The sequence below is a fragment of the Jaculus jaculus genome, chromosome 13 (assembly GCF_020740685.1).
Source record: "Jaculus jaculus isolate mJacJac1 chromosome 13, mJacJac1.mat.Y.cur, whole genome shotgun sequence".
Taxonomy (NCBI): Eukaryota; Metazoa; Chordata; class Mammalia; order Rodentia; family Dipodidae; genus Jaculus; species Jaculus jaculus.
Window position 1 is genome coordinate 72,510,787 of NC_059114.1, and position 18,616 is coordinate 72,529,402.

The following is an 18,616-nucleotide window of genomic DNA, read 5'->3' on the forward strand; positions in this document are numbered from 1 at the left end:
TTTGGATGATGGCACACCCAGAAGTCATAGATTTTTTTTTTACCAAAAAACTTTCAGTGCCAGGGATGGGATACCTTCCAGTGTTGTTGGCCAGGAAGTCCCTGATGCCCCCAAAACATTATAGGCCATTGCCAAGGCTCTTGGTTTCTCATCAGGAATGGATGGAAAAACCCTACTGCTGAAGACTTCACATACTTGTGCTGCAAGTTCACTGAGAACTCCTGCAGGAGCTGAGCTGAAAACCTCTGTGTAAACCAGCTGACAGAAAATTGGAAAAATCTGTGATGCATGCAGTTCAATGAGAAAGAGAGAAATCACCAGTGGAGATAAACAACAGTGGACACCGCAAGCCTTATATTTGGCCAGCTAGGCTAAGTGAGTCAACGTGTGCAACAGTGGCATATCTGTTATGGGAGAAACCAAACACTCTCTACTGGGACTGGAGGCCTGCTCCATGGGAAGAAATACATGCCTGATACTGACAACCTATGACAGGGTAGTCATGAGCACTAGTGGTGTAATGTCTGTTGGTGTTTGTCTAAATGTATACACATGCTCAAACTGCCCGGTGAGCACTTCTCTTAATGTTCATACCCATGTTTTAATGTTATTCTTGCTTTTGGTTAGAGAAGCTTCTCTTGTCAGATGGTGGTGACCTTGGACTCAGAAGGCACCATAGTGCTGAGATGAAGTGACAGAGGAGTGCATAACATTGAGATATCTCTATCACACCTTCTAAGACTCAGGGTCCATTGAGGAAGAGGTGGTGGAAAGAATGTAAGAGCGAAAGGAAGGGTAGGACTCCTTACAATGTGCTCTTCCAGACACAAAATGGCCTGAATATCCATGACCTCGCAATGCCTGGCATTACCTACACAAGACCATCATAATAGGAGGAAAAGATGATGACATCACAATAAAAGAGAGACTGATGGAGAGGTGAAGGGATATGATGGAGAGTGGAGTTGCAAAGGCAAGGTGGGTGTGTGTGTGTGTGTGTGTGTGTGCGTGTGAGGGAATTACCATAGTTTATTGTTTGTAATTATGAAAGCTGCCAATTAAAAAAAAAATCAAAAGAAGAAGGAGAAAAGCAGTAGATCTTTACCAAATACTTAGGTCTTTAAAATCTCAGTGACTCTCAGAGGCATTCCCTAGTGCGCTAGAAACCAGTGCCCATTGCCACCTCTCGTGACTCCCCGGTACGTACCAGATCCTTGAGGTTCGTGGGGCTCTTGTGCTCACAGAGGACCTGCACAGCTCGAACACAGCCCTGCGCCGCTGCGAGGGAAACACAAGCAAGCAGGACATCAGACCCAGTCTGCCCAGTCAGCGCGCATTCAAACCACTTACGCCGATGAGACGGTCCTCGAAGCACTACCTAAGGGGTATTTGAAAACACTGCTCAATTAGCCAGACCCACAGCCAAAGACTATCAGTTGCCTTTAGGTTAACTGTGTTGTTTATTTAGCTTGTCATAGGTCTTAGTTTATTACATCTAATCACCCCAGAGGTCAGTACCAGTGTTCGTCACTTGAATCTGTGACAGAGTAAAGCAAAAGGTTGATAAATACAATTGACTGATGTTCATCGTGATCCACAAACTAAAAAAAAAAATCTGTAGCATACATTACCTGAAACCCACAAGTGCTTATGAGTACCCCTTACTTTAAAAAAAGGAACTTTAATTTGGTTTAAAATATCTACATCTACATATATGTATCTATCTATATCTATATAAGCATTATATGTATTCGTCTGTGTGTGTGTGTGTGTGTGTGTGTGTGCACGCATGTGCATGTGCTGGGGATTAAAACCAGGGCCTTCTGTTTGCCAGACTAAAGATACCCTCTGTCACTGGGCTATATATACCCTACACCCCTCAGCTCCAGTTACAATATATTAACCCTTGTAACTTTCTGGTTGCATAGCAAGCAGCGAATGAATTCTAGGTGTACCCCTTGATAAAACTCTTCATGTTTTATAAATGGAGCAAACTGGGGATGTCAGGCCCAGGAATTGTTTGGCAGAGCTAGTGGCTTACACAAAGAAACTGAACTTCAGTGTGTCTTAACAGCAGAGAACAAACAAGAGGGTGAAAGTTACCTGCATAGTGTAGAGCTGTTTTCCCAGAGCTGTCAATACTTTCAGCTGGGCATTTGGACTATAAGACAAAAGGACACAAATTCTACTCAGTGCATCCTTTTCCTGCAAGTTAAGGCATCATTCCTTAAGAAGAGCATAAACATAAGTGAGTCCTGACTGCGGTGCTCGGGAAGCCTACGGTTCCTCGTGGGGAAGGAGACGCACATTCCACTAATCGTGACACAAGCAACTGTCACCGCTTTGCTGCTCTGGCTGTCACTTCTCTCTTGCACCTTCCGTCCAGCCCCACTGGATGGATCATCCTCACCAGCTAACGAGCATGCTATAAGATCTCTCACTTGGCACCTATCTTTTACCACCTTTTCCCCCTCACTCTCTATCCCTCTTCATAAAACTTCCTTCTTTCTTTCCTCCCTCCCTCCCTCCCTCCCTCCCTCCCTCCCTCCCTCCCTCCCTCCCTCCTTCCTTCCTTCCTTCCTTCCTTCCTTCCTTCCTGAGGTAGGGTCTCACTCTAGCTCAGGCTGACCTGGAATTGACTATGTAGTCTCAGGGTGGCCTCAAACTCATGGCCACTCACTCCTCCCTCTGCCTCCCGAGTGCTGGGATTAAAGGCGCGTGCCACCTCTCTCAGCTGTTAAAACCTGCTTTCTTGCAAACAGTCACCTACACAGTCCATGCTTCCTTTCCTCCCATTCGCTCATGAGCCCAGTACAGTCAAGTGTCTGTCCTCAGGACTCCGTAGTGACAGCTGGTCCTCTTCCGGTTTCCAGTGACAATGCTCATTTTTGTACACGCTGACCAACCTTTCAGGAGCAGTCCCCTGTCTCCAACCATTCCTCCTCTCCTCTCCTGGAGGGTCTACCTGGCCCAGACTCCTCTGATTTTCTCCCACTGCCCTGGCCACATCTCCTCTCTTAGCATAAACATAAAACCTCAGGTTTTATCATTGCTCTTCCCTGGAACACTCTTCCTTGGTAATCTCACCCAGAGCCACATCTTGAAACCCTGTCAAAGTTGAGAGGCCCGTGTAGCTACCAACAACAGCCGTGAGTATTGTGTAAGGATTGCGATCATGTGCCAGGCTCTAGACAAAGAACTACTTTATGACTGTCAACAATCCAAGTTAAGACACTAGTACTGCCCTGATTTTCAGGTAGGGAAACTGAGGCATAGGCAAGTTAATTTTTTAAATATTTTATTTTTACTTATATTTGAGAAAGAGGAAGAGAGAGAGAGAGAGAGAGAGAGAGGGAGAGAGGTATGTACACAGAATGGGTGCACCAGGGCTTTCATCTGCTGCAAACAAACTCTAGACGCATGTGCCACCTTATGCATCTGCCTTACATGGGTCTTGGGGAATCGAATCTGGGTCCTTCAGCTTTGAATGTCAGCACCTTAACCACTAAGCCATACTTGCAGCCCTAGACACACAAGCCCTGGATTCTTGCATTCTGTGCCATGTTTTCACCTCACTTCTGCTCCTGCCTTATTCACTGATTTTCCTTCCATCCTGGCTAGCACCCTCCCTACCTCAGGCCCTTCCCACCTGCTCTTCTGCTCCACCTCTATTTCCCCTGGTACATTGCACATTGGAGGTCCCAGCTTAAATGTCACATCCTCTGGAATGCCTTCTCCAAACCATCATTTTCTTTTTTTTTTTTTTAATTTAATTTATTAGTTTTCTTTTCAGTAAATACAGGCAGTTTGGTACCATTATTTAGGCTCATCTGTGATCTACCCCCTCCCATTAGACCCTCCTTGTTAATGAAAATGGGTCGTGCATTGTGGAGTTAGCCCCCAGTTATTGGTATGATAAATGTCTCTGCAAATCATGACCCAACATGTGACTCTGATTCTTTTTTTTTTTTAATTTATTTTTATTTATTTATTTGAGAGCAACAGACACAGAGAGAAAGACAGATAGAGGGAGAGGGAGAGAATGGGCGCGCCAGGGCTTCCAGCCTCTGCAAACGAACTCCAGACGCGTGCGCTCCCTTGTGCATCTGGCTAACGTGGGACCTGGGGAACCGAGCCTTGAACCGGGGTCCTTAGGCTTCACAGGCAAGCGCTTAACCGCTAAGCCATCTCTCCAGCCCTCTGATTTTCTTAATGCTGAGCGCCGCGCACCATGTCCAGGGCACAACGGTAGGAGAAGGGGCAGGGGGACTTGCTCACAACAGGAGGCAGGAGAAGATTCAGCTCTATCTATGTTTACTGATGAGACAGAACTAGAAATTGGCAGCCGCTGGAGAGGGGGGTGATGTCCGGCAGACAGACAGACAGACAGACAGTAAGGGCCAAGGCCTAGAGAGCTGAGAGAGACCGTGAGGTGCAGAGGTTGGAGGGGGCAAACGGAGCAGGAGACCACGGGGGTGTCATCATGGACAGCCTGGGTTACAGAGACAAGAGGTGAACAACGAACAGATCAGAGAGACCGAGGACGCAAAGAAGACAGGAGGCTGTACTTGGACAACTGTCTAAAAACAGGAACAGCGGTCAGACAATTTTCACGTTGGGGGAAGGAAAGAGCAGGCTGCTCTGCAGTGAATGCGTGCTCTTCCCTGGTTAGAAGAACGGAGATCAGGTTGCTACTTACCAAGCTTTGGCCTAATTTTAGAATGGCACAAGGAACTGTTTAAAGCCTTCAAAGGTTCCAGAGAAAAACCCAATCTATTTGCATAACCAGATATAAAGTTACATTAGAGGCTAGAATATCTGGTCCTAGCCCACAAGAACTTCCAGCTTGTCAGGTTAGATTTGCCTTAAAATCAGAGCCAACTGTAAGGCCTGGATAGTCAAGCCAAGATGGAAATGAGGATTTAAAATATAACTTAAAACAACACAACACAAAACAAAACAAAACAGAGGTAGAGCCAAGAGTGCAGATGTAGGGCACTTGGGCCAGTGATTTTCCAGTGTCCTCAGCATCTGGAGGAGAAAGGTAAGAAAAGCTCTGTCTGGTTTTTTTTTTTTTTTTCAATTTTGCTTCAAATACCTGTAAGGTTACACATTCCTGGAATGGGCAACAGTGTAGTCACCCAGTGCCAGACAAAGAGCTGTGTGATCGCCAGAGCGAGTTCAAGAATGTGACCACATTTTTGCATTAGTATTTCAAAGCCAAATTAAACCAAGATGCCTGGTCTCCAGCAGTGCTTGGGAAGGCCAGGACGACAGCTTGAAAGGACAGACAGTACTCCCCCTCGTGTTTTATTGTCCTGGGCTGTTCCTGAAAGCAGCCAGCTTGCGTCCTGACTGGCCAGCCGCTGCAGAGGACTGTACGGGCTGCTGTTGGAGGCTCACAAAGTTGGCATCTTAGCAGATTTATGCAAGTTATCACTGTGAGGGATCATTATAAACTTCCTGGCCAGGTGACAAAGCCAGGGAATTGGCTTCAAACTATAAAGAAGACCAAAACCAAGCACTTAGACGAGAATCAAGAACTAAATCTTACCAAGTTACACAGCAGGACATAATGGTAGAAACTTGACTTGCCTAGAAACACTGCATCCTGGGAATGATTTGCAGAGAGAATAAAGGACCCTGGAGACCCAGCTGTGGCAAGGATTTACAAAAACTTGGAAGAGATTTTTTTAAAAAAAAAAAAAAAAAAAAAAAAAAAAAGCTATGTAGAAGGGATAAGTTCTTTAGAAAAGAGAAAGAGGAGCTGAACAAATGGGGGAAGGGTCTTCCCAGAAAGGCACTCTAAATTGGGGTCGGGAGTCTCACCCTGCTAAGGATCACGATAGAAACAACCTTGTGACTTAGGAATTATGGGCTCTGGGACAGCAGTCACAAGGAGAGTGTATTCAAGGGAGGCATTTCTGCTTTCATAGATAGGGTCACCTCTACATTTCAGACAGACGACACGAGCGTAACTGTTGGCTGTGGCAACCTTACCTGGAGGAGCTTCTTGACGCACTCAGGGTGGCCGCTCTTGGCTGCAATATGCAGAGCGCTGTGTCCTAAACAAATTAGAAGGCAAAAGTTGGAGAAAAAGGGCGGTATTTTTAACATCTCTCATCTCTATGGCAAAGACAACTACAAGGAAATAAATTGTTCAACGAAGTGGGGGACTGTGCTTCTGGAAATTAAGGCTTCAGATCTTCTAGTGTGACCAAGTGGATGGAACAGAGAGCAACCCCCCCCCCCCCCGCATCACGTCCACAGGCTGCGCCTGCCATGCTCTGGAGGGCGTCTGTCGTTCAGCTGTGGTCCAGGAGATGAGGCCAGCTCATGGCACGAAGCTTCAAAGTGCTGCTTTCGGCGGTCATGTGTACGCCAAATGTCCCGTGCCCACAAGTCACACCAACTTAGGACGCTTGAGGCCGAGACCCAGAAAAAGACAGCCCACAAGCCAACACAGAACATACCAGAAACCCACATCCTTACTCACTTTCTTCTTCTCAAAATTTACTTGGTCCCAAATGAACATTATCTAAAAATTTTCAGACCTACAAACTTTTTGTTCAGAAGAAGGGGAAGCAGTCAGACGTGGTAGCCCACACTTTTAATCCAAGCACTTGGGAAGCAGAGGTAGGTGGATCGCCATGAGTTCGAAGCCACCCTGAGACTACATAGTGAATTCCAGGTCAGCCTGGGCTAGAGTGAGACCCTACCTCAAAAAAGAAAAAAAACAAAGAAAAAAAAAAAAAAAGAAGGGAAGAATTATAAAACAATATGCTATTAAAGTAGCATTTTGTTTTATTCTCTTTGTAGCTTCAGTATGAAATACATGAATTTCTTCTGTCAGACACCTAGGAAATCACAAGGTTTTACACAACTGCCCACTGCCATGGTCTCTATAGCTGTTTTAAGTTTTAGCCAGATCTCTCCTTCTAGAATAGCCACGCCGTTTGCTCTCTCACTTCTTTCAGCTTTTCAGTGAGGCCGTTCCTGTCTTACCTATTAAAAATTCCAGGGGCTGTAGACACGGCTGCAACCACACAGTGGTTAAGGTGCTTGCCTACAAAGCCAAAGGACCCAGGCTCGATTCCCCAGGACCCACACATGTGTCTGGAGTTCATTTGCAGAGGCTGGAGGCCCTGGCACGCCCATTCTGTCTCTGTCTTTCTCAAATAAATAAATAAAAATAAAATATTTTAAAAAATAGCTCACTGGGCATGGTGGTGCACACATTTAATCTCAGTACTTGGGAGGCAGAGGTAGGAGGATCGCTGAGTTCAAGGCCAGCCTGAGACTACAGAGTGAGTTCCAGGTTAAGCCTAGGCTACAGCAAGACCCCACCTCAAAAAAAAAAGTTTAAAAATTCCAGTCCCTCTCCAGTCCTCTGTCTCCTCATTCCCTATTCTTCACTTTGCTCTTCAGAACACCTTGCACAGTCTTCCCAGCTCTCTTTACAGGTAAGCAGAGACACACCTATACAGCCAGGCTCACTTTTGTGCTCACCTCCTTCCCTGTCTGGTAGAAATAAACGCTGCCAGGTCAGGCACTTTGGTCTCACTCTTGCTGCGTCTTTAGTCTCTGTGACACTGTTGGTCTACATCTAGCTTTCAATACACTGTGACAAATCTGAATTAGAAGGTAGTACATTCATTTCAAATGTCTAGAGTGAGGGGCTTGTGACAACTGTCAACCGGCCCAATATACCTAGGGAACTCTTTTTTTTAAAAAAATTATTTATTTATTTATTTTGTTTTTTTGAGGTAAGGTCTCACTCTAGCTCAAGCTGACCTGGAATTCACTCTGTATTCTCAGGGTGGCCTCCAACTTATTGCGATCCTCCTACCTCTGCCTCCCAAGTGCTGGGATTAAAGGTGTGCGCCGCCATGCCCACCTATTTTTTAAAATATTTATTTTTATTTATTTATTTGAGAGAGAAAGAGAGATGGAGGAAAGGAGAGGCAGATAGATAGAATGGGACATGCCAGAGCCTCTGGCTACTGCAAACAAACTCCAGACGCATGCGCCACCTTGTGCCTCTGGCTTATGTGGGTCCTAGGGAATTGAACCGAGGTCATTTGGCTTTGCAGGTAACCTAACGGCTAAGCTATCCCTCCAGCCCATACTTAGGGAACTCTTAAGTCTTGCCTTTCCCAAATCTTTGACCTACATATCTCAGAGAAACACCTGAGAACAACCCTTACTTTGAGATTGGCTTCCAGTCCAATGTTGACCTCAGCCTGAGGGCTATTTTATGCTGGACAATTGCTGTGGGTGGACACATTGCGAACTATCGGATGGTAAGCTGCCTCCCACCAGATGTTCACTCGTGATGCTCAAAAAATGTTTCCAGACATTTGCTCTGGGGACAAACATCATCTGTAGTTGAGACCTACTGGCTTAGAGGGACAATTTATTTTAGACGGTGGCCTAGCTCCAAAATACCATTCTGCTTTTCGAATTCGTTTTCGCTCCACACTGACCAGCATGTCCTAGGGAATTATATGACTAGGAAATGCTGTATTTGACAATGTGAGGGCATGAGGATCTGCACTAACATGGGTAGGAGCAAAAGAAGAGATCCCTTCTATTCTTACAAATATGCTGAGAAACTGTGTGTCTCTTGACTTCACCAGCTCAGTGGATCCGTACAAGCTCAGTCTCTTGATTTCACCAGTGCAGTGGATCCCTGCGGTTTTTATAGGGATTTGAACATAGAAGAAGGAGATGGGTACATGATTGGTTGATTTAAACAGTAACTGCACTTGTACTCTTCTGATTGGTTTAGGATATAGGCGGGCAGAGGCTAGGGGAATTCCAGGCAGGTTAGGTAATCTTCATTATGATTGGCTAAGTGGGCAGCTGTAACATTTGTGTGCTTCTGATTGGCTGGGGCAGGAAGGCAGAAGGGACAAGTCCTGGGCAAGCCTCAGGCAGGTCCTGGGCATGTCTAGGGCTTACTTACAACTCAGGCCTAGCCAGGGCAGTGCCCTATTGAAGCCTGTCATGGCATCAGTCTAGTTTCTGGGTCCTTCATGTGTGTGTGTGTGTTATCTGATTGGGGTGGGATGCTGATATCCCTCAATCTTCTCCCAAAAGGATGAGGAAGATTAGTAAGGTAGGAAAAAAGATGCCCTTCAAAGTAGGAAAAAAGATTCCCCTCCTTCTCCCTCCTTTTTTTTTTTGTACAAGACTAAGCCCTTCCAGGGTAAATAATGCATAATACTATGCATGTTTTTAGTTCTACTATATGTTAACCGAGCTCTGATGGGCTGGCTTGGCCTCCTTGGCCATCATTTATACCACTGCTTCTAAGGACTAGCACAGTGCCCATTCTAAATTTTAAACAAATGCCTTACCAATGAGCTTTTGGAACACATCCTGATTGTAAATTGGAGATTGTTTATGTTGTGCATGCAAAGCATTAACCATTGTCTACGCCGTGAGCAAAAGCTGTGCTATACAAACAGCATGGCTGTGATGAAGTCCGAGTTCCCCAGAGACAAGGTAAAGGGACATTGAAACAATATGTGGTAACTAATGTCACTTCCAGTGTTCTGGTCATACCTGGAAATGAGTGTTTGGTTTCTAGAGACGCGAACGCTCTTCTGTTTCCCTGATGAGGTATCTTCCTCACTAGCAGCACGAAAGTACTCTGCACTTAGTCTCAAAATCTGAATTACAAAGCATTCCCTGGACACAACTGCACTGCAGAGAGACGTCTCTCATTGCTAACATTCAAGAAAAGTTCTCCTTCTGAATGCAAATTCTCCTGGATGGAACATACTATATTAGTGAAAGAGCCCCCCTTCCCCCAAAGGAGACAATGGACATGTCTGGATCCCATTCAGCTGTGGACCTGTCTGGAATATCAGGAAGCAATTTTCCCTACAGACAAATAACAAAGGCAACTATAATTTAAATTCATTCCCACAGAACTTGGCCTAGAAGTAAAACGACCAGAGCTATTTATAAAATATTTTATTTATTTATTGGAAAGAGAGAGAGAAAGGGGACAGATAAAGAGATAGAATGGGCATGTAAGAGCCTTCGGCCACTGCAAATGAACTCCAGATGCATGCGACACCTTGTACATTTATTTGGCTTACGAGGGAATCAAACCTGGGTCCTTAGACTTCCCAGGCAAGCACCTTAATGGCTAGGCCATCTCCCCAGCCCAACCAGGGCTATTTATAAATTGAGTCCAACTATAGGTAGTGGAATAATCCTTCCTACTGAAATAAACTACTCAGGAAGCTCCGCTACCTCTGTCTTACATCTTCCCCCAAACTACCTAAGTGACCTTCACTTCTTCAATGCTTAGACTGCTGGGGATGCTAGGAAAGAGTTACCATAGTAAAGGAATGTCTGACAGGACTGTGAACGTACTTCTCCAGTTCAGATCTAATTCAGAAATAACTACATAAATAAAGTCACTAAGAAGTAGGCAGGAGCCAGGCGTGGTGGCGCATGCATTTAATCCCAGCACTCGGGAGGCAGAGGTAGGAGGATCGCCATCTCTCCAGCCCAATTTAAATATATTTATATGATATTCTTAGAAATCCTCATCGTCATAATCAATTTTTTATCACTAAACCACAAGTCCATTTGCCTTTTTATCTTCCAAAGAGAGATCAGATTGTAAAAAAACTGATTTATGGGCTGGAGAGATGGCTTAGTGGTTGAGGCGTTTGCCTGCAAAGCCAAAAGATCCCAGGGTTTGATTTTCCACGACCCACATAAACTGGATGCACAAGGGGGAGCATGCATCTGGAGTTTGTTTGCAGTGGCTGGAGGCCTTGGTGCAGCCATTCTCTCTCCCTCCCTCTTTCTCTCTCGCAAATAAATAAATAAATAAAACATAGTTTTAAAACTGATTTATAATAATAATTCTTACTACTAGAGTCATGAAATTGTCATTAAGTCTCTCCATATATTTATTTCTTTATTTTATATTTTATTTTTACTTATTTATTTGACAGAGAAAAAGAGAGAGAGGGAGAGAGAGAGAAAGAGAGAATGGGCGCACCAGGGCCTCCAGCCACTGCAAACAAACTCCAGATGCATGCACCACATTGTGCATCTGGCTAACGCGGGTCCTGGGGAACTGAACCTGGGTCCTTTGGCTTAGCAGGCAAATGCTTTAACCGCTAAGCCATCCCTCCAGCCCTCTCCATATTTTTAAAGTACATAATGGAGTCAAATGGTATTTCTGGATGTATGGATCACCTGGAATAGTTCCATGGCCACACATGCTGATGCCCTCATACACTCTGACTAATAGCCAGTCAACCATAGCATCTGTTTTTAAATTTCCTTTATCTCTAATGAATATGAGCTCTAGCCAGGCATGGTGGTGCACATCTTTAATCCCAGCACTTGGGAGGCAGATGTAGGAGGATCGCCATGATTTCGAGACTACCTTGAGACTACAAAGTGAATTCCAAGTCAGCCTGAGCTACAGTGAGATTCTACCTCGAAAAACAAAACCAAACAACAACAACAACAAAATGTGAATTCCATTTATTGGTATAATTTACAGCTATGTTTCAGGGTGACCCATCCTCTAAAGTGCCTGAGTAAGATGAATATTATCTTTTCCATCTTCACATGGTGTCAAATTTGAGTGGGAATGGAGATGTAATGGACCGGAAGGCCACCCAGAAATCAAAAAACCCAGCAACTACAAATGCTAGGGACAAGGAAAGACTCACAGGTTTCCTCCAACAACTCTCTGTGAATCATATTTTCAGACCTCAGCTTCTCTTCTAAGTCGCTTTTGTAACAAAAGTTTTATTAGGAAAGTATCCAAAGGGATCAGAGATAATTTAGGGTCTGTGAGTGTGACAGACACTACAAATCATCCCTTAATATCTACTTCTGCCTCCTTTTATTTTTAAGAGAGAATGAGAGAGACAGAGGGCCTTAGCCACCACAATTAAACCCCAGGTACTGTGTCACCTAGTGGGCATGTGTGACATTGCACTTGCCTCGCCTTTGTGTGACTGGCTAATGTGGGATCTGGAGAGTCAAACATGGGTTCTTAGACTTCTCAGGCAAGTGCCTTAACAGCTGAGCTATCTCATCAGCCCTTTTTTTTTTATTTTTTATTTTTCAAGGTAGGGTCTCGCTGTAGCCCAGGCTGACCTGGAATTCACTATGGAGTCTCAGGGTGGCCTTGAACTCATGGCAATCCTCCTATTTCTGCCTCCCGAGTGCTGGGATTAAAGGTGTGTGCCACCACACCTGCCCCTTCTTTTGTTTTTAACTAGACAAATTACTGCTTAGATTATCACTGCTGATGCCAGATGTGGTCACAGTCCAGGTGCTATCCAGTGGATGTGAGTGAACTTGGTGTGTAACGTGTATGTTGCACCTGTTCTCTATGCTGTTCATGGAATGCAGACCCCTGGGGAGCTGTTTGGGGGTCACTGCCATAGTGTCAAATGTATATGTTCATTAATAAAGGACATCTGGGGACTGGGGAAATGACTTAGTGGTTACAGCATTTGGCTGCGAAGCCTAAGGACCTGGGTTCAATTCCCCAGGACCCACATAAGCCAGATGCACAAGGGGGCATATGTATCTGGAGTTTGTTTGCAGTGGCTAGAGGTCCTAGTGTGCCCATTCTCTCTTTCTTTCTCATAAACAAATATTTAAAAAATAAAGTCTGAGAGCTAATAGTTTAGAGAAGTTTTGATAATCAACAATAGACTTTGTCTTCTGGTAATTTCTATTTAATTCTATCTCCTACTCTGGGGTACTTTGTGCAGGCAACCAAAAAATGCAACTAATGAATGACAACAAAAACCACTTCATCAGTTTTGCTGCTTGCCCAGGAGAAGTATTTTCTAAACAAACAGAATTCTCAACTCTACATCAGCAAGAGCAAACAGGCAGTGAAGGGCAGGACAAAGACTGTGGGTATAGCTCCCGGTGACCAGCCTCTCCACCAGACTACTACGGACCTCGGTGTTTCTTGGCCAACAACAATTAAGGAGCAGAGGAAAAACAAATCCCAAACCAAAACATAAATGAAGGTCTTTTCTTTTTTTAATTAATTAATTTTTTTTTTTTTTTTTTGGTTTTTCGAGGTAGGGTCTCACTCTGGCTCAGGCTGACCTGGAATTCACTATGTAGTCTCAGGGTGGCCTTGAACTCACAGCAATCCTCCTACCTCTGCCTCCCGAGTGCTGGGATTAAGGCGTGCGCCACCACGCCCGTCTCATTTTTTTTTTTTTTTTTTTTTTTTAATGAGAGGGAACAAGAGAGAGAATGGGTGCACCAGGGTCTTAGCTACTGCAAATGAACTCCAGACACACATGCCACCTTGTGCATCTGGTTTAAGTTGGTTCTGGTGAGTCAAACCTGGGTCCTTAGGCTTTGTAGGCAAGAGCCTTAATTGCTAAGCTATCTTTCTAGCCCTCTTTTCTTTTTTAAAAATATACAATTTTTTAAATTGACAACTTCTGTACTTACAGACAACAAAGAACAAACCATGATTTTCCCTCCCCTCCCCCATCTTCCCCTTCATAACTCTGCTCGCCATCATATCCCCTCCCCCTCTCCATTAGTCTCTTTTAATCCGATGTCATCATCTTTTTCTCTTATGATGAGGGTCTTGTGTAGCTATTGCTAGGCACTGCGAGTCATGGATACCGAGGCCAATTTCTGTCCATACATACATACAGTCGCATGTAAGGAGTGGTGCTCTTCCTTTGGCTCTGACATTCTTTCTGTCGCCTCTTCTGCAATGGACCCTGAGCTCTTTTTCACATTTTTTTTTAAAGATATTTTTATTTATTTATTTATTTGAGAGTGACAGACAGAGAAAGAGGCAGAGAGAGAGAGAGAGAGAGAGAGGGACAGAGAATGGGCGCGCCAGGGCTTCCAGCCTCTGCAAACGAACTCCAGACGCGTGCGCCCCCTTGTGCATCTGGCTAACGTGGGTCCTGGGGAACTGAGCCTCGAACCGGGGTCCTTAGGCTTCTCAGGCAGGCATTTAACCGCTAAGCCATCTCTCCAGCCCATCTTTTTCACATTTTTAAAATAACCGTGTGGAGATTAAAGGCAAACTCAAAAGAAAAGTTTTGAGACAATATCACATTAGTAGATCAGTCTGGCCTCAGACCTGCCATCCTCCTCCTTCAGCCTTCCTGGTTACAGGTGTGCACCATCATGCCTGGCTCAAATCTTGTTTTGCTTTTTGTCTTTTAAGATGTCATGTCTTTCATTAGTCTAATGAGTAAAAGAAAATAAAGGTCACCTGGCTCAAGTACCAACCGGCATGGCAAAATAGTAGTGGAAAGCAAGGAGCACTTATACATGGCCGGCACTGCTAAGATGCCCACGGGCACCTTGTTTAAGTCTCCAAAGCTACCGAAAATATGAGCGTTGATGTTGGGCACAAATACGACTGTCCCCACAGTCTTATCCCCTATTAGAGCTTTGCCTACAAAGTTGACTGAAAGGCAAATGTTCTCAGAATTCCAAATATTTTACGTGGAAGAACAACTTAAAGGATAAATCTTTAAAAAAAATCCCTTGCTGGGCTGGAGAGATGGCTTAGTGGCGAAGGTGCTTGGCTGCAAAGCCTAAGGACCCAGGTTTGACTCCCCAGAGCCCACATAAGGCAGATGCACAAGGTGATGCATGCGCAAGGTTGACCGTGCACATAAGATACAGTAGCTGGAGGCCCTGGCGCACCAACTCTCATTAAAAAAAAAAATCCTGAGCTAGAGAGATGGCTTAGAGGTTAAGGCATTTGCCTGCAAATCCTAAGGAACCAGGTTCCATTCCCCAGAACCCACATCTGGAATTTGTTTGCAGTGGCTGGATATCTTGTTGGATATCCATTCTCTCTCTCTCTCTCTGTCCCTCAAATAAAAAGTTTTAAAAAATTTTAAAAATCCTTTGCTTCTAATTACTAAATCCAGACAGTGTTTTCCAAAGTAGAAAAATCATACTAATTTGGCCATCTTAGAGATTTTGTGAAAAAGAAGCATAAAGTGCATTAACATAAGAGATCCTAAAAACAGTCACTCCCTTACCATCCATACAGGGGCTGAGTGTGGTGGCTCATAACTATAGCATAGTGCTTGGGAAGCAGAGGCAGGAGGATTACCCACGAGTTTGTGGCCAGCTTTGCCTACATAGGAAGTTCTAGACCAGCCAGAATTAAACAGTGAGACCATGTCTCAATCCTCATCCTCATCATCATCCTGACAGGGGGATACAATTTGCTATAAAATTATTTATTTATTTCTTTGAGAGAACGAGGTTGGAAGAGAGACAGAGAGAGGGGGGGGGGAATGGGCGTGTCAGGGCTGCCAGCCACAGCAAATGAACTCCAGATGCATGCGCCATCTTGTGCATCTGGCTTACGTGGGTCCCAGGGAATTGAACTGAGGTCCTTTGGCTTTGCAGGCAAGTGCCTTAGCTGCTTAGCTCTCTCTCCAGCCCAGGATAAAAGATTTTTGCACTGGTTCCCATCAGGTGAGGACCTTTCAATAGTCCTGTGGAAGTGTTTCGAGGTGTACTGAAAAAAAAAAACAACCTTGTTTCTCAAAGGTGAGCCATTTGATTCATCTTCGAACCACAGGAACTGTTTGGGACTATCGAGGACACTAACGCCCAGTGGTGAATTTCCTCCTTTCCTCGTATTCCAATGGGCTTTCTTGAGAGGGACAGTTAAAGCAAACATCCTAGCTAGACCCCAGGAGAGACAGGCACAGGCAGGCGAAGCCATCACAGTTCGTTTGTCTTGTCTATTGTGGTAGAAAAAGCCTGAGTAGTGCTGGACTACATGGCCCCCACCCCCATTGCTGCTCTCCACGCAGGTTTCCCTTCCGTCCCTGTGTTCTCATCCCATAACTTCAAGAAATCCCTGAAGCATCTGTGATGTCTTATTCAGACCAAAGGAAAACAGCAAAGTCCAAGGAGCAAGATACTCGCTTTGTTTCTAGACACGTCAGGTGAGAGGGGAGTGTCTGGAAGCTCCGAGACTTCGCTGACCTGCAGGATTTGGACAATGTCCTGGGCGACAAAGGGCCCGGATCCACCGATTTCAGTCAGATCCCACTGGCCAGGGCTGAGAAGCATCTCAGTGTAGAAGGTGGTGATGCTGAGCCGGACGTTCAGGGTTCACTGTGGGCATTGCGTGAGTGACTCAGAAACCCAGCTGTAGATCTGATAGTGAAACCATACTTGGTGCCATGTGGCCACAAAAAGGCTATACTCTGAAAGAGTGTTTAAAGTAATTTTTAAAAATTTATTTACGAGAAAAAGAGAGAGAATGAATACGAGATTGCCAGGGCCTTCTGCTACTTTGTACATTTGGCTTTACGTGGGTACTAGGGAGTCAAACCCAGGCCATCGGACTTTACAAGCAAGTGCCTTTAACTGCTAAGCCATCTCTTTAGTCCCATCTTAGGAGCTTTAATAGGGAAATTCATATTGGTGGAATACTAAATAAAAAGGCAGGAGGTAGACTTTATGTCATCTTAGCTACATGGAAATGTATTAGGGTGACTGTAACCAAACAGAACTTAACAGTTACAGTTTCTTTCTTTTTGGCAGGAGTTAAAGCACCAGATATTTACTTTGTAATTTTCTATGACCATAGGCTAAAGCTTATTTTTCAATATAATAAAAAGAGAGAGGCAAGATATGTTTGATTATAGTAGAAATAATGAGATTCCTATCTCTCATTTCCTAGCAACAAAGCAATGAAACAAAATCATATGCTAGGAACAGTCTAAGCTAGTTCATTTATTTATTTGATTTTTTTTTTTTTTTTTTTTTGAGGCAGGGTTGTGCCCTAGCCCAGGCTGACCTGGAATTCATTATGTGGCCTCAGGACGGCTTTGAAGTAATGGTCATCCTCCTACCTCTGCCTCTCCAGGGCTGGGATTAAAGGTACGCACCACCACGCCTGGCTAAACGAGTTCTTCTAGACAGCAAAGTTCACAGATAAAATGCCTCTTGATAAGACAGCATGCATCTCCATTAGAGGTATGTTAGCCCATCACACTGCACTATGTGCGTGTGGCATAACATTATAGATAATAACAATGAACTTTAAAAACAAACAAAACAGCTCGGTCAAGATTAAAGATGACTGTCATCTCTGCCGCCTTAAAGGGTATTCATTCCTCCCCAGGTAGGCACCTAAAGAAACATTTAGTTTTCTTTTGGTCTGTGGCCTTACTTAAATATTTTTGGAACTCCCTGTAGAACTGCTCCGAACATTCTTCTGTTTTTTTTTTTTTAAACCCAAAGTGGTTTTTACAAGTTTGAAACATCATTTACCTGACTTGACTTCAAGTGGGTTCTTGGCTCTTTGGAAATAAAACAAACTGTTCTCAAAGAATAAAGCTTCCCAACCAGTAAGGTTATTAAAAGGAAAAAAAAGAAAAAAAAAACAAACATACCATAGACTTTGAAAAAAATTCTGAAACCTAAGTGTCCAACCATACTATGAGGTAATAATGGGATTCTTATAAATCCTGAGGGACCCCCCCACACAAAGACTACTTGAAGATACCCACTTGGGGAGGGAGGGACAGGGGTTCATCATAGGTTAACAAGAAACCTAGATGAAGACCCTGGAATTAGGCTCATTTTTTGGTTTTCCGAGGTAGGAAAACTACTAAAACACTCTAGCCCAGGCGGAGTATATAGTTTCAGGGTGGCCTCGAACTTATGGTGATCCTCCTACCTGTGCCTCCCAAGTGTTGGGATTAAAGGCGTGTGCCACCACGCCTAGCAGGCTGGTTTTTGTATCTCAATAAAAACTAACAAAAAGTTGTTAGGAGCCAAAGACTTTCAAGTGCAGTAGAGAAATGAAGTCATCTGTAGCTCCTGTGGTCTTTTCATACGGCCAGAGAAGACCAGATTCCAGGCAGAAGACTCCAGTGGCTCCTTCCTGGAGGTGCAGTGCCTTGAAGACAGGCCACACTAATCTTTTCTTTTTTATTTTATTTTTTTAGGGTTAGGGTCTCACTCTGGTCCAGGCTGACCTGGAATTAACTCTGTAGTCTCAGGGTGGCCTTGAACTCACAGTGATCCTCCTACCTCTGCCTCCCGAGTGCTGGGATTAAAGGCGTGCGCCACCACGCCTGGCTAATCTTTTCTTAAATTTATGAGATCAACAGAGAGAGAAAGAGAGAGAGAGAGAGAGAGAGAATAGGCGCACCAGGGCTTCCAGCCACTACAAACAAACTCCAGACGTGTGCGCCCCTTTGTGCATCTGGCTAATGTGGGTCCTGGGGAATCGAGCCTCGAACCGGGGTCCTCAAGCTTCACAGGTAAGTGCTTAACTGCTAAGCCATCTCTCCAGCCCCACACTACTCCTCTTGCCGGCTCCCCTGTTCATCAGTCAACAACACTGGCTTGTCATCAGAATCCACACAGGAAGGTTCTAAGAAGCACTGTTTGGGGTGTAACCTGCACACAGGGAAATCTGCACCTTTGAGAGTAGAAGAAACTCTGTGTGTGTGCATACCATTTATTTATTTATTTATTTTTGGGGTAGGGTCTCACTCTATCCCAGGCTGACCTGGAATTCACTCTGTATTCTCAGGGTGGCCTCGAACTCATGGCGATCCTCCTA

The 18,616-nt window shown here is 44.6% G+C and overlaps 1 protein-coding gene across 3 annotated transcripts in view; it reads right to left on the reverse strand.

The window, feature by feature from the left end:
- Window positions 1-18,616, reverse strand: part of Rai14 (retinoic acid induced 14) — a 171,260-nt gene that overhangs the window by 31,601 nt on the left and 121,043 nt on the right. For all 3 annotated transcript variants that reach the window (XM_045132332.1, XM_045132331.1, XM_004652602.2), the window contains exons 5-7: window positions 6,001-6,065; window positions 2,104-2,161; window positions 1,208-1,278 (exon numbers count right to left, since the gene is read on the reverse strand). In XM_045132332.1, the coding sequence (XP_044988267.1) occupies window positions 1,208-1,278; window positions 2,104-2,161; window positions 6,001-6,065 (194 nt within the window). The remainder of the gene's footprint in view (window positions 1-1,207; window positions 1,279-2,103; window positions 2,162-6,000; window positions 6,066-18,616) is intronic.